A 13,993-nucleotide genomic window follows, 5' to 3' on the forward strand; every position below is an offset into this window, starting at 1 on the left:
TCAGAGAGATTTGAAGTCTAACTCTAAAATACAGAATGAAAAATAATTTGAAGCAGCTGAAAACAAATCAACATGATCTCATATAACAGGCTTCCAGTACCTCAGTGGTATTTTCATCACATCTTGTTTTGTCACAGGTTGTAGCATATAGGCTCTAGTGGGCCATTGAAAGGTCTTTAAAAGTATTTGTGCAAAGGACCTCTTTAGGCATTCTATACTCAATAGTAAGTGAACATGCAAGGCTGGACGGGGTAGGGGGTTAGAGCTAACACAAGCCCTATCACCGTTTCAGCTGAGGGCGATCTTCTTAAGGGAGTAGCCTCCTATGCTGCTGCAATCTCCCTTCATATTTTGAAGCTGTGACTTCCCAGAGCCATAAAATGCATGGGGAACCTCCACTTGTGAAACTTGCCCTCCAACTCATGGAGAGCGACAGGAATGGCTTTATCCGGATAGGGAGTGGAGCTTGGGTGTTCCTCTTGCATGTGTACTTAACACAAATATAGAACGTCTGAAGAGGGCAACTGTCTTCTGCAGTTGGAATGGCTTCATTATATTTCGGTCATTTTGATAGGTCAGAAAGAGCAGAGGAAGATTTTTGCCAGCCAAGGAGCATCTCTGGGTTCGAGTTGCTGTGATTTCTTGTGAACATATACTCTGCAAGACCCCGGTCCCCTAAATCTTTTATGAGTCCAATTTTGAAAGATGTGGGGTTTCAGTGCAATGTCGTCCTTTTCTAGACCCAGTGCAGCATGGTGATTTTAGTAATGTTATGGAAGAGACACTAGCAGCTAAGAAAGCTGAATGTCAAGGTGAAATGATGAACAAGAAAGTACAGTATGGTACAGAATAGATTTGAAATTCTATTGGAAATTATGAAGGCAAGCAAATATGATCATCCATGATTAAAATGTTTTACCCATTGTTGACTTTGGTTGTTCAGTTCTAAAAGTAACTGCTTCCATGTCTGCATCATCAATAATATTAGTAAATAAAAAGGCATGTATTCAATAATAAGCTTACAAGTCATTATAAGCATAACATGAAAAAAAAAAAGCTTTGATTCATTTGAAGCTAGCACTCATTTAATGCACTTTATTTTGATTAACTTCAAGTTACAACTTCAAGTGGGTACAAGTTTGTCCTCTGATAACTCTTAAGTGGAAGTATTTCCAGTGTAGTGGCAATGAATGTACATTATTTTGTGTGTTCTTACTATTTTCCCTGCATGGGATGCAGGCGGCACTGTGGGTTAAACCACAAAGCCTAGGGCTTGCCAATCAGAAGGTCGGCGGTTCAAATCCCCGTGATGGGGTGAGCTCCCATTGCTTGGTCCCTGCTCCTGCCAACCTAGCAGTTCGAAAGTATGCAGTGCAAGTAGATAAATAGGTACCGCTCCAGTGGGAAGGTAAACGGCGTTTCCGTGCACTGCTCTGGTTTGCCAGAAGCGGCTTAGTCATGCTGGCCACATGACCCGGAAGCTGTACGCCGGCTCCCTCAGCCAGTAAAGCAAGAAGAGCGCCACAACCCCAGAGTCGTCTGCGACTGGACCTAATGGTCAGGGGTCCCTTTACCTTTACTATTTTCCCAAGGATGAAGTTCCAAGTGCAGCTACTACAGAGGCTGTTTTCCTTAAGAAGAGAGAGAGGTGGATTTCCAGTAGAGTAGACCACAGTACTCATGCTTCTTTCTATTTTGGTAGCCTAGCTGCACTGTAATTCTGTGCAGTTTCTCTAGACTGCACCATGTGGGGTGCGTCCTAGCGACTAGCAGTTGGGAGGAAGAGGGTTCTAAAAATGAAATAAGTACTGGCAGTGCCCCCCCCCCCGTTTATGCAGGGGTTACGTTCTGAGGCACAGCGAGTGTCAGTGAAATCATGTATAAATGCCTGCAAACACCCTGTTCTGCCCCCTTAGAATATTTGACTGCATTTTTAGGAAAAAGAATGAAGTATTCCAGGCTGTGCCAAAATAGATAAAAAGCAAAACTGATGGATGAATTCATACAAAACAAAGATGAATTTACCAGGCTTGGTCTGGGGCACGTCAGGGCTGAGCCAAGTTTTTGGTCTGGAAGGCACAGGGTCTCTTTCTTCTGGAAACAAAATAGAGAATGCAAGTTATAAATTGGTACATTGTTCAGAAATCTCAGTGTGAGAGCAGATGCAATGAATGTGGGTACAACATGCCTCTGTCTTACTTCCTACTAAAGATAATGAAGAAGGATAAAGGAGAGACGTGCAAAGGAATTTTAAAAAAGCATGTTTTGACTTTAGGTGCAGATTATAAGAATGGATACAACAGGCTGGCTGCCCTTGGAAACTTGACAGACATTTAAACACACAAATATTGATCCAGAGAGACCCAAACTACTTTGATTTGGCAAAGCTCCATGACTAGGTATTGAATCAGGGGCAGGGTTAGAGAAGTGCGCCATCTGCTCAGGTGTCATTGGATCAGTTTCAGGTTTTATGGCTGGAGAAGGCAGATAAGACCCTTGGAAATTTGTGGCCAATGGCACAAAGCTTGACTGATACAACATAGCAGGAAAGGGTTGAAGGGATGGTTCCAGGGAATGCTGAAAGCATCCTTAAATGAGTGGTGCACTGCAAGAGGTGATGGCTTGACCACTAATTAAGAAGCCCTCGTGGATCAAGAGGTTTGTGGCAAATCTCCCAATTGCAATTTTTACTTTCTTAGGGAAGGTGGTAGCTGCTTAACTTCAGGTGCTCTTGGAAGAAGTGGTTTATTTGGACCCATTCCAGTTTTGCTTTAGGTTTGGCTTTGGGAATGAAACAGATTTGGGTCACTCAGATATATGATCAGATGGATTTGGAGAGAGACAAGTAGGACACTGTTGTTTATTAATCTCTCAACCGTTGTACTGCTACGCTGACTGCAGTTCAAGAGTTGGAGGCATGGTGAGTCAGTGGTTCCACTTCTATCTATAGGATGAGTTCTGGATTTTTGTTGAGGACTGCTATTGATGTGATTTTCTTATTTTCCTGCTCTGCCCTGGTATTGCATTGTGATGAAGGGAAGATTACAAATACTCTTACATAAAAGTAAAACTGAGAGTAGTTATATATACTATTAGAATATGAAGACAAAATGAATGCAAAAGGAGCTGCTTAAACACTCAAAATACTGGATAAATTCAAGTGAAACATTAACACATTAATAAAATTAAAGGTAAAGGTAAAGGTAAAGGGACCCCTGACCATTAGGTCCAGTCGTGTCCGATTCTGGGGTTGCGGCACTCATCTCGCTTTATTGGCCGAGGGAGCCGGCGTACAGCTTCTGGGTCATGTGGCCAGCATGACTAAGCCGCTTCTGGCAAACCAGAACAGCGCACGGAAACGCTGTTTACGTTCCCGTCAGAGTGGTACCTATTTATCTACTTGCATTTTGACGTGCTTTTGAACTGCTAGGTTGGCAGGAGCAGGGACCGAGCAATGGGAGCTCATCCCATTGTGGGGATTTGAATCGCCGACCTTCTGATCGGCAAGTCCTAGGCTCTGTGGTTTAACCCACAGTGCCACCCGCGTCCCATTAATAAAAAATTAATAAAAAAATTACCAGCTTTCAAATTTGGACAATCTGTTCTTGTTGTCACACCACTGAAGAGCTTGGATGAAATGAAAATCAAAACATTTGAACTTACTAAGTGTACACAGTGCCTTCTTCAAATCGAATAGAATAAAGTGACCAAAAAGTATAGAGAAGTGTGGAAGCTATGTTTGATGGCAATCTTCTTATGAAGAAGATTTTTTGGGGGGGTGGTTGTTCTTTGATGGAACAGCAAAGAAATGGGTTGGAAGTCAATGACAAGCAGAAGAATCAAAGTGCAATTAGTGTTTCATAAAGTTGTAAGAAGGATAAACAGATTAAATATACTTTTCAAGGAAGTAAATAATCCATTACCCGGAGTAGCTTTGGGACCATTGAAAACATGAATATGGAGGTTAATTGAGTCCAAGTCCGTAATAAATGGTACTGTTGGAAACAAAACGGGGGGTGGGGTGGATCTGAGATTAGGCTTGTCTTGTCTGAGTCACATATGAGATAAGAACAAGACACATGTGCATTTCAGAAAAGAAAATGCATTTCCCATAATACCACTTGGTTTTACTTAATGTTTACATATTTTTATCTTCTGTTGATAGTGTACTCAGAGCGGCATATATCAACAATAAAAAAATCAAAATAAAAAACAGAAGAATGTAAATTTCAGTGAAGCATCATTACCTAGTTCAGACTTGGGTGGCTCAGTTCTATGTGCAACAGGTTTCATGTCTATACAAAAACAAAACAAAACTTTTATATATAATAAATGATGCTTCTTGCCAAAGTGGCAAACAAAATCATCAGAACAATGACGAACAAAAATAGTAAAACATAACAAGGAGTAAACATATAAAATAAAATATGAAAAAAAATCTTAATTTACACTGAAAACAATATTACTAATGTCTGCTGGTAGATCAGAAGAATTATTAAATTTTACTAAAGATAATACTTATTAATCTATGTGCCTTTAAAATGTCCATGCATGTATTCTTAGTAATTTTCTTTCCAAAATTGTATCAAATCAAAGGATAATCTAGATGTCATGCTAATGAGCAAAGTGAGGAAAGGAAGGAAAGTGGTCAGACATCAACAGTGATGATTATGCATGGAGATGTGAAATGGCAATTGTGGGGAAGGTAACAAGAGGCTATCTTGACAACATACTTGTAATAGACCTGGTTTTATAATAATGCTAAGGATGGAGGAATCATTCTATTTTTTGCACGTGCTGATTCGTGAATCAGTTCCGTTCCATTTCTTCCTCAATCTTTGTATGCATTTTAACTTAAAACATGCTTTTACATGTGCGTTTTGGTAATTTTTTGAGCAAAGAACTGTTATTGCAAAATTCGGAGAAGTGTGTGAGAATGAAACATTTAACTATATTCTGTGTAAAGATAATATTAGTCCTGGAAGTGCAGATCAAATCAGTTTGCTTAAAAATGTAGACCAAACAAAACACTCAAGCACCCCAAAGCGATACGTATATATTATTACTATCAATGTCTTAGATCAAAAGAACTGTAAAAAGAGTTCCATTTGCAGAACACGTCATTCCCAACTTCTTCTTTCCACAAAAGCACCTGCAGCCCTCAGAGGACCCTCTGGATTGGTGTTTGATGCAATGTGAATGAGAGGGTCTGAAACTGCCCCTTCTGCTCTTGCTAGGGCACCACTGAATGCCAGCTATTATGGGCTTAGAATGAAATCCTGCACTTCGTTTTGGTTGCAAAATTTCCTTTAAACTGAATGGGGTGTATTCATGTATTACCAAAGGCAACTACACCCATGCAATGTTACTGAGATGCATACACAGACCATTTTAAATGTGACAACTGAGGAAAATTACCAGGTTTAGTATGCAGCACATGAGGGCCAATGGTTGTCTTAGGACTCGAAACACGATGCTTGACTTCTGGAGCTGAAAGAGAAAAATTGGTTAGGAGCTGTTAAAGACCAATATGTTTGGCTCTGGCTTTTCAGATGCGAAGGTGAAGGTGATGAAACAAAATCATGCTGTGGGAAAGAAGTGCACCAAGGCAGACAACACAAGAGACTTTCGAAAGGAAAGTTGCCATAATATATGTATAAGGTTGGTTAAAGTGATTCATATGATTCGTGGCCATTTCTGGAGCCTAGCTTAAAAAAGGAATGTGAATCACACACGAAAGACTTGACTGCAGTGTAATGTGGCTACTTCCAGCTGTTTTCAAAAGGTGACAGAATCACTGTGCGAGGAAAGAAAAAGTAATTCTGTGGGGTGAAAATGAAAATGGTTACAAATGTGCTAAGTGATCAACATACCTAGAGAAAGGGTGAATTTTAATGGGGGGGGGGAGGATGGTGTTAGATGACCTTTCAGAAGGAGAAAATGCAAATGGTTTCTGAGAAAAGAAAGTGAACAAGACCAGTCAGTGCACGAGGAAAACACCATTACCTACTATTGGAAGTTCATTGCTAAATGTAATAGGCTCCGAAACTGCACCAGAAAAAAAGGTAACGATTAAAATGAGGAAAACCTTTCAGAATGAATGTAACAATTGCATTACCCTATAAACATAAGGCTATGCTACTATTTTAAAGTCAGAGTTTGGTACAAAATCTTAGAATCAAGTGAGTTAACAGTGGAAAACATACACGCAAGAAAATATTACTGAAGATCCATAGTTTGGAAGTACATTTCTGCCTCTTAATCTTTAGGTCAGGGGTGGCTAATCTGTGGCTCATATATGGTCAACCAAGAGATTTTTGTTAGGGTCTAATAATTCTGCAGTGTTTTGTTTACAATTTTAAAAAAAAATAGGGGGGGGGGGAGTGGTTTCCCATCTTTGTGATTCCTACCTTACCATGCAGGATGTGGAAGGTTGGCCATGGGTCAAAGTGCCCTTCAGCCTGAAAACAGTTAACCACTCCTGCTTCACTTGCTTCTGTAAGGGCTATCCTGTTTGTGAAGGCTGGGGATAGTTGCATGGATGTCTGCTGCTATTATTTCGGTTATCGTTCTGTTTTTGCAGTCATAGAATTTTAATGGATTAGTTATTGTATTGGTTTTCAAAATACTTTTCTGACACTAGGAAAGGCGGACTAGAGAGCGATATTTTACATACATACATACAATCAAATGCCTTATCCAACCTCATTTTGAAATGTACCTCTCTGAGAGGCAGTTACTGCCTATTATATTTTTATTTGGAATTTGCTCTGTTATTCAATCAGACCTCCCATTCACATTCTTCAAGTACATCTGGAAATGTTAAAACAGTTGAATAGTCAAACTGTTAACCAGAGGCCATGTTTGTGATTGTTTCAGACCGTCAGCCTAGCAGGCAGGATCAATTGCTCACAATCTAACAATCCAAAGTGCCAAAATGCTGAGATCTAGATTGCTGGGAGTCTAGACAGGAAACAGTCTAGTGACCAGTCAAGATGGCACCTGCAGTATATTTGCAGTCATACCACCAGAGCCCTGTTCAGGGACTATGCTTGAACAAGGAATGCCTACATGAGTAGCACCAACAAAATCTCTACCAGCAATGGCATCACAGAAGGTTTCATTAAGTCCATTTGAAAAAACACATAATTACCAGATTTAGTAAATGAGGGTTCTGGTGCTGTGGACGGTTTAAAAGGAAACTGATCTGCTTCAGTTACAGCTGGGGAAAAAACATCGGTAAATAATTCAAACGCATGCCAACTCAAAGGATGTATCATATGGTTCAGATGACATTTATCTTAAAGACCGATGGTGCATTCCTTTGCATGTTTACTCAGAAGTAAGTTTGCTGCCTTCTGTGGGGCTTACTCTCTTACTCAACATGTTCTTGTGATGCACTGAGCCAACATCCAGTATCTCCTACCTTTCATCTCTCCAGAACTCTCAAGTGTACTCCACAAGGATGGAAGCACTCCTAATGGTCATGCTCAAAAGAAGACGTTTTTCTATATGAAGTCTGTCCTGTTATACCTAACATACAAACACCTTTTTTTTTTAATAGATGCATTGTTTCAGCTTTAATTTTTTGCTGAGCCACAGCAAAATGGTCTCTTTTACAAGCTCCTTTTCCTGAGCAAGACTCCACCATTCAGAGGAACTACTCCCCTTGATTATCTGGTATGACTTATTTTAAAGCATCGGAACTCAATATATTACAGAGTCTGCTTGTACCTTCTCAGGCGCATCATCTATTTAACCACGATTCCACAGAAATTTCTGAGCCAGTCTGGTTTGAATAACCAGTTGATTCAAACCATCAACATTCAAACCTAATTATGAAAGTTTATTTGATTCTGGAGGGTTTTATATGACGGTTTTGTGTCAGTTAAACATTTTAAACAAAAATATTCCTAAAAGATTCCTTATGGGATTTAATGGTAAAACAAAAGGGCAATCAGACTGAGTGTACTTGCGCTATTTATTTTGAGATTAAAATTAATTTAATGTATAGAGTTTACAAATTTTCGCAGCTGGCTTACCAAATACTTTTGCTGGCAATGACTGTGGAAGTATGATAAAAGCTGACAGGCTGGAGGATTTGGCAGTTGGGAGGAAGACTGGGGCTGTGGGATTCAGATGCTAACTAGATGTGTCTACGGTAATTCCTAGCAGTGAAACCAAGTTAAACTGTCAAGCTTTGCTTAATAGGATATGACATTCCATTCCAGTGCATTGGTTTGAATTATTCTATACTCAGCAGGAGTTCCTATGACATGCTTTAGTGCAAAGTGGGTCAAAAAAAATGTGTTGTTGTTTTGTGGGAAGGCAAAGTGTTGCAACAGATTCTGTCTCAAGTCTGAGATACTGATAGCACTATGGTACATCATATAGGAGCACTGGGTTTTGGTGTGGGTTTTTTTTTGTCAGCAGTCTATTGACCTGAGGAGTTGGCAGCTTTGCAGAAGAGACAGGCAGACGTATAGACCTGATTCTGTCAAAGTCATGCTCATGGTCCCTGTTGCTCCAGTCTTGGTATGTCACAAATGTCTGCAATATGTGGCAACTGTAGCATCCGTGTCATAGACTCGGTTTCTCATGTGTTAGTGGTCAAGAGTTTCACCCATGCAAGAAAAGGTTCTTGAAGATTTTTGCAGAAAATATGGGGCTAGTAGGATAGGGTACGTTTCACATACTGTACATGGGAACTACTCTCCTAAAACAGCAGCAGCAGCAATGTCTAAGGTGGATGTTATAGTAGACTAACCCTAAAATTTGAAAGGCTAGCAAAATTCTAAAGATGAAATTGTGGTAGATAATGCACTTGTAGTAAATGAAAGGTTCCTTGTAGTAATGAGAAGAAATTAAAAGAATCAGCTGGATAGTGACAATTAGCTGAAGTAAAATATATTACCCATTGTTGCCCCTGGATGTCCGACAGTGTGAGAAACCTTAGTTGTGGTGGGAACTGGAATCAATTTGCTGGTAACTGTTGGAGTAAAGGATAGTCTCTTAAGAAAGGAAAATCTGAGAGTTCAGGATTTTAGAATGTGTATTCAAATAATGTGCGGCATACTCTGTTTTAACGGCATTTTTGGACTGTCTACCTAATCATAAATATAATCAAGTAGTGTAGTATCACTGTTGCATTTAATTTGGGAGACCTTGATTAGAAAATGCATGGAGAGCATGGCTATATTTACTATCCTCCAGGTTCAGAGGTAGCAAGTCTCTGAGTATCAGTTGCTGGATACTCAGCAGCAATAGGCTATTTACTGGGTTCACATCCTGCCAATGGGCTTCCCTTGAGCATCTGGCTGACTACTGTGGGAAACAGGATGTTGAACTAGGTAGACTTCAGTCTAATCTAGTAGGGCTCTTCTTATGTTCTTGTGGGATTGAATCCTTGCTCAGCGCTAATGTTAACTTAGTGGTCTTTGACAAATCCGCATTTCAGCCTATTTCACTCAAGGTTATCGTGCAGATAAAATAGTTTAGTCTGATGTATTTTGCCCTGAGAAACATAAACAATTTAAAGGCAAATATGATATTATACAAAACATCAAGTCCTCCTCCAAAGCAAGTTATTAGAAGATGGAAGCAGATTCATATTTGCTGTCATTTTACTAATTCAAAACATCTGAAGTGGCACCTATAGTTCTCTAAAACAGAGCAGGAAAATTTTTAGTCCTCCCTCCAGACATTGTTGGATTGACAATTGGACATGTTGGCTTGAGCTGATGATATTCCAATGACATATGGAGGCCACAGATATCTCACCCCTGCTTCAGAGCATTCAGAAGATCATGTGGCTGAGTTATTCAAGCACAATGAAAAGCAGAAGGTAGTACTCTTTTAAAGTTGGAATAATACAGCCTGATCCAGTACCAGTACAAGTGGAGAAAATGAGGCTTCTTCCAGTGGAATATCTTAAGGAGAAGAGCAAAAGTCTACAAACCCATGAAACCAAAATGTTTCATTACTTCCATAAGTTTTTAAAAGGGAAAGACAATGCCCAACTCTGCAGGTTGCTGCTTAACAAGAGGGAAAGGAATGTTGAAGCTAATTTAATAGAAATATGAACGTGTTATATTTAGCATACAGCATATATTATCCATCCTAAGAAAGTGAAAAATAATACATCAGTCGTCAACATCCATTCCAAGACACACACACTGTCAACCTGGCACATTAAAGCCTCTCTGGTGCTAAGGCAAACAGTACACAAGGGAATTGTGTCACCAACAGGAAGTCCAACTGCTTTTCACTCCCCTGAGCTAATATTTCAGATTTGTATGTTTAGCTGAGTACACCGGAGAGTAGCTGACCTGTAGGAGACAGGGCAAGCTTTAGGGTATAGATCAAGTAACACAAACCCTGTTCTACTTCTGACTCATAACTAAAAATAGATGCATGGTACTTATCCAAGCATCTCATCATTTTAATGGCCAGTTTCCCCTTTCAATCTTGGTGAAATTCTATGACTTTCCTTCAACTCTACAAAAACATGAAGAAAATAAACAATATGGAAATTTCAGTTTACATTGCGAAAGGCACATCTGTTGCCTCTCATTTATATCTCTGGATTAATCTTTATACATGGATGGAGAAGACCACATGTTGCACAGAGCACAGCTGTACTTCTTATTGTCTGAAAGCTGATAGTATATCTGAATGGAAAATATATTTCCAACTATATGTGCCTGTGTGCGTTTATTCTCTATATTTAATTCAAAGTCCTTGGGCTGCACATGGCACCTTCCTATACTATGTGTTTTACTTCAATCCTAGTAGAGGCTTTTGAAGTCCCTGCTTTCACATTGGAGACAAACCTAGATTTTTTAGGGGGTGGGGGAAATGTAAGGGCTTTTCTGGTCAAAGTACTGTGAGAGGATGATTAAGTCATAGCTAAATGGGAAATTGCACCCAAGCAGCTTGGCTAGAGTGGGTCTGGCCATCACAGGTTGAAGAAATTGGTTATTGCAAATTAAAGTGCCAGATTTCGAGGAACATATTAAGATTGAATGGTTTAATTGTGCTTTATCAAAGCTAATATGAAAAATATCAAAATGTTAGCATATATCACATAAGTCTGTTTAGTTCTGCAGACATTCTCATGAACAGAGGTAGCATGAAAAATAAAAATAAAAATATTTGCTTGGGTCTGAAATCTGAAATATCTACAAAGGTAGGGGGCAGCGGTGCTCACTTGAACTCCTAACTGCTGAGTCACTGCTGCTTATCAGGAAGGAGAGGGACGAGGAGGCAGGGAGATCAGTGCTGGGCAAATGAACTGGCACAGCCAATACAGCTCTCCTGGTGGTACATTTGCACCACACAAATCTCCCTGCTGCCCCACCTTCCAATAAATAGCTGTAGCTCAGCTGCCAGGAGGTCAGGTGAGCCCCAGCACCCATAGTACCATACTTCTTTGTATGGAATAGAAGTAGCATAGCATTTATTTCCAGTCAAAATATTCTTTCATTGAGTTTTCGTTGGTATTTTTCTTGAAACCTTTTTCAGAATTTTATCCCTATCATTATTTATTGCTAGTAGTGACTGAGCTAGCAAATCAACCAACATTAACTTAATTGTCAAACCTGAGCCAGATTTCAAACAAATTAGGTAATGGCAACTTAATTCACCCCATTACAATATTTTAACTTACAAAACAACAGAACTATAAGCTTTGACATGACAGCAAAATCTAATTTGGTGTTTAGAAGCTGTTTTTAATCTCAGACTGTTACTTGCGATTACAAATGGAATTATATTGCATTACATGTTCTAAGATTATATAAGAATGAATGCACACGAACAACACATGTTCTGTTTTTGTGAACTGCATGTCCAAGTCTGTCAGAAGAAAGCTTGATCCATGCTGTGGAATAAAATAGTTATAGGAAAGTACATAGCAATTACCCGGTACAATCTTTGGCTCTTCCAGATGGGGAGGGATTTGGGGCTTGGAAACTGGGATTTTTGTTTTACTGGGAGCTGAAAGGAATAAAAGCGAAAAGGTCATTTGTATGTGCCCTAAGAAAGCAGCTCAGATAGCACCGAGAAATTAAAACGAGGGGGAGTCCTTCACGACCAGCGTTGTGTGCACACCTAAGTCCAAAACTACATAGGAGTATCCCAAACAAACAGTTACTGAGATACCAAGAACTGCATGACATATACAACAGGCTTATGCTATGCTTGTGTGATTATTTTCTTTTCGATCCTTTCCCCTTAAAAATAAAGCCATATTACAAACTAGTCTGGGAGACTCAAAAGTAGTTTGCCAAACGTCATGGAGGGGCTGCTACTTGAGTTTAAAAAATATTCTGTGTATATTTCGAAGCAAATCTTAGCAAGTCAGACAGGTAAGTCTGCACAGGGTTATAGGCATGGCCCCTTGGGCTCACAGAACTAGTCTCACTGTTTTTTGGAACTTGATCAATATATGAAGAAAATAATCTATTTCCCTGGGATGCCTGCAAACCGCTATGCATTTTTCTTTCAGCAGTTTCCTGTCCAACAAACAGCACAGATCTCCTGTTTTTCAAAGATAAGGCCCTGGATGCTAACCTTGCCTTCCCCACTCCTCTTCTATGATTGGAGGGTTAGGGGGGTATTGTTTTGTTTTTTCTCAGACCCCAGAGATAGTAAGCATCATAAAACAACTGAAGCACCAATATTGTGTTTTGTGCTGCGTTCAAAGGTCCCACTCCAGTGTTTTGGCACCCTGACAGACTCCCAAATACTGAATGCATGCAGAGAACCAACACTGGGAAGTACCTGTGTACATTTGCATTTGCCAGATCCTACATGGGATGCATATACATAAGTCTGCTTCACCATATTTTTTGCACTCATGTAGAATGGTTAGGAATAAACTGAAACATCCCTGACTTTGTCGCCCTGCTTGTGAGCTATGAAAAGTCCAACTTCCAGCCCAGGGGGTGGGCTGAAAAAGTCCATAGTACATTTCCCCTCTAATGTTCTAACTGGGTAGGTGAGTGGCACAGGAGAGGAAGGGGAAAGGAAAGAACTGACTCTGTTCTGTAGCTTTCAACAGTGTGTATTCGCAGTCCATTCCATGTGGCCCATATTTAATAGACCAACCATCTATAGAATAAATGGAGGCATATACAGAGTTATTTAACTATTACAATTATTCATCTGTCACTTCATGTAAACCTAATTAATTATTACCCTGTGTTGTTCTTGGCAATTCAGGGGTTTTATAAATTTTAAGTGTAGAGGCTTCCCATTGAGGTTCTTTTTCTGCTGATGAAAAAGAAAAGAGAGAGAGCAATAAATCATGCGGGAATTAGACAGTTATTCATAAAAGATGTTTAAAGTTAGATCTATTTCCCATTGCCCAGAATCAGTATATGATTACTTGCAATTAATATAATATAAAATATATTAATATAAAAATAGGGTTCTTTCTGATTCCTGCATGGTTTTCTTATTATAACTGTTTACACCGAAATATTTTATGAATATGAATATATGAGGTAGCGCGCAAAGACTGAAGTCTACACAAAGTTGACCCAAAAGGGTTTTATATTTCCTCAAACCAACAACATAGCTTTTTTCAAACAGGCTAACTTTGAATTCAAACAACATCAATAATTACAATCCATGGAATGAATTGTTATTACCATGTTTAGATTCTGGTATTTTGGGATGGGCAGAAGGTTTAGGTGTAGAAGGAACCAATTCTGTTTCTGGCAGAGCTGAAAGACACAGGTTGTATTATAGATTTTTGCTTCTTACTGTCTTTTTTAATTTTCTTCCTAGGAAATTAGAATCAAATAAACTAAAGTGAAGGTGAAAAGGATGTTTAAAAATTGTAAATTTGTTGCAAAAAATATACCTCTTAAAGCCTCAAACAACAGCAAAATCATATTGTCTATTCTTTTCCAGTAACTCACCAGATGACTTTAAGAAAGCCATTCTCCCTCATGCCCAGGTGATCTATCTATAGGAATAACAATAT

General features: G+C 39.3%; 1 protein-coding gene across 37 annotated transcripts in view; it reads right to left on the bottom strand.

The window, feature by feature from the left end:
* The window catches only part of ABI3BP (ABI family member 3 binding protein), a 133,599-nt gene that overhangs the window by 41,043 nt on the left and 78,563 nt on the right, over positions 1-13,993 (bottom strand). For 20 of the 37 annotated variants that reach the window (XM_081859610.1, XM_081859578.1, XM_081859594.1 and 17 more), the window contains 11 exons: positions 13,656-13,730; positions 13,201-13,275; positions 11,923-11,997; positions 8,915-8,989; positions 7,154-7,222; positions 6,007-6,048; positions 5,419-5,490; positions 4,248-4,295; positions 3,924-3,995; positions 2,026-2,094; positions 920-967 (listed from right to left, as the gene is read on the bottom strand). In XM_081859610.1, the coding sequence (XP_081715736.1) occupies positions 920-967; positions 2,026-2,094; positions 3,924-3,995; positions 4,248-4,295; positions 5,419-5,490; positions 6,007-6,048; positions 7,154-7,222; positions 8,915-8,989; positions 11,923-11,997; positions 13,201-13,275; positions 13,656-13,730 (720 nt within the window). The remainder of the gene's footprint in view (positions 1-919; positions 968-2,025; positions 2,095-3,923; positions 3,996-4,247; positions 4,296-5,418; positions 5,491-6,006; positions 6,049-7,153; positions 7,223-8,914; positions 8,990-11,922; positions 11,998-13,200; positions 13,276-13,655; positions 13,731-13,993) is intronic. The other 17 variants (XM_081859604.1, XM_081859603.1, XM_081859602.1 and 14 more) reach the window with 12 other exon arrangements.

This window comes from Podarcis erhardii (assembly GCF_964252035.2).
Source record: "Podarcis erhardii genome assembly, chromosome: 4".
NCBI classification, from domain to species: domain Eukaryota; kingdom Metazoa; phylum Chordata; class Lepidosauria; order Squamata; family Lacertidae; genus Podarcis; species Podarcis erhardii.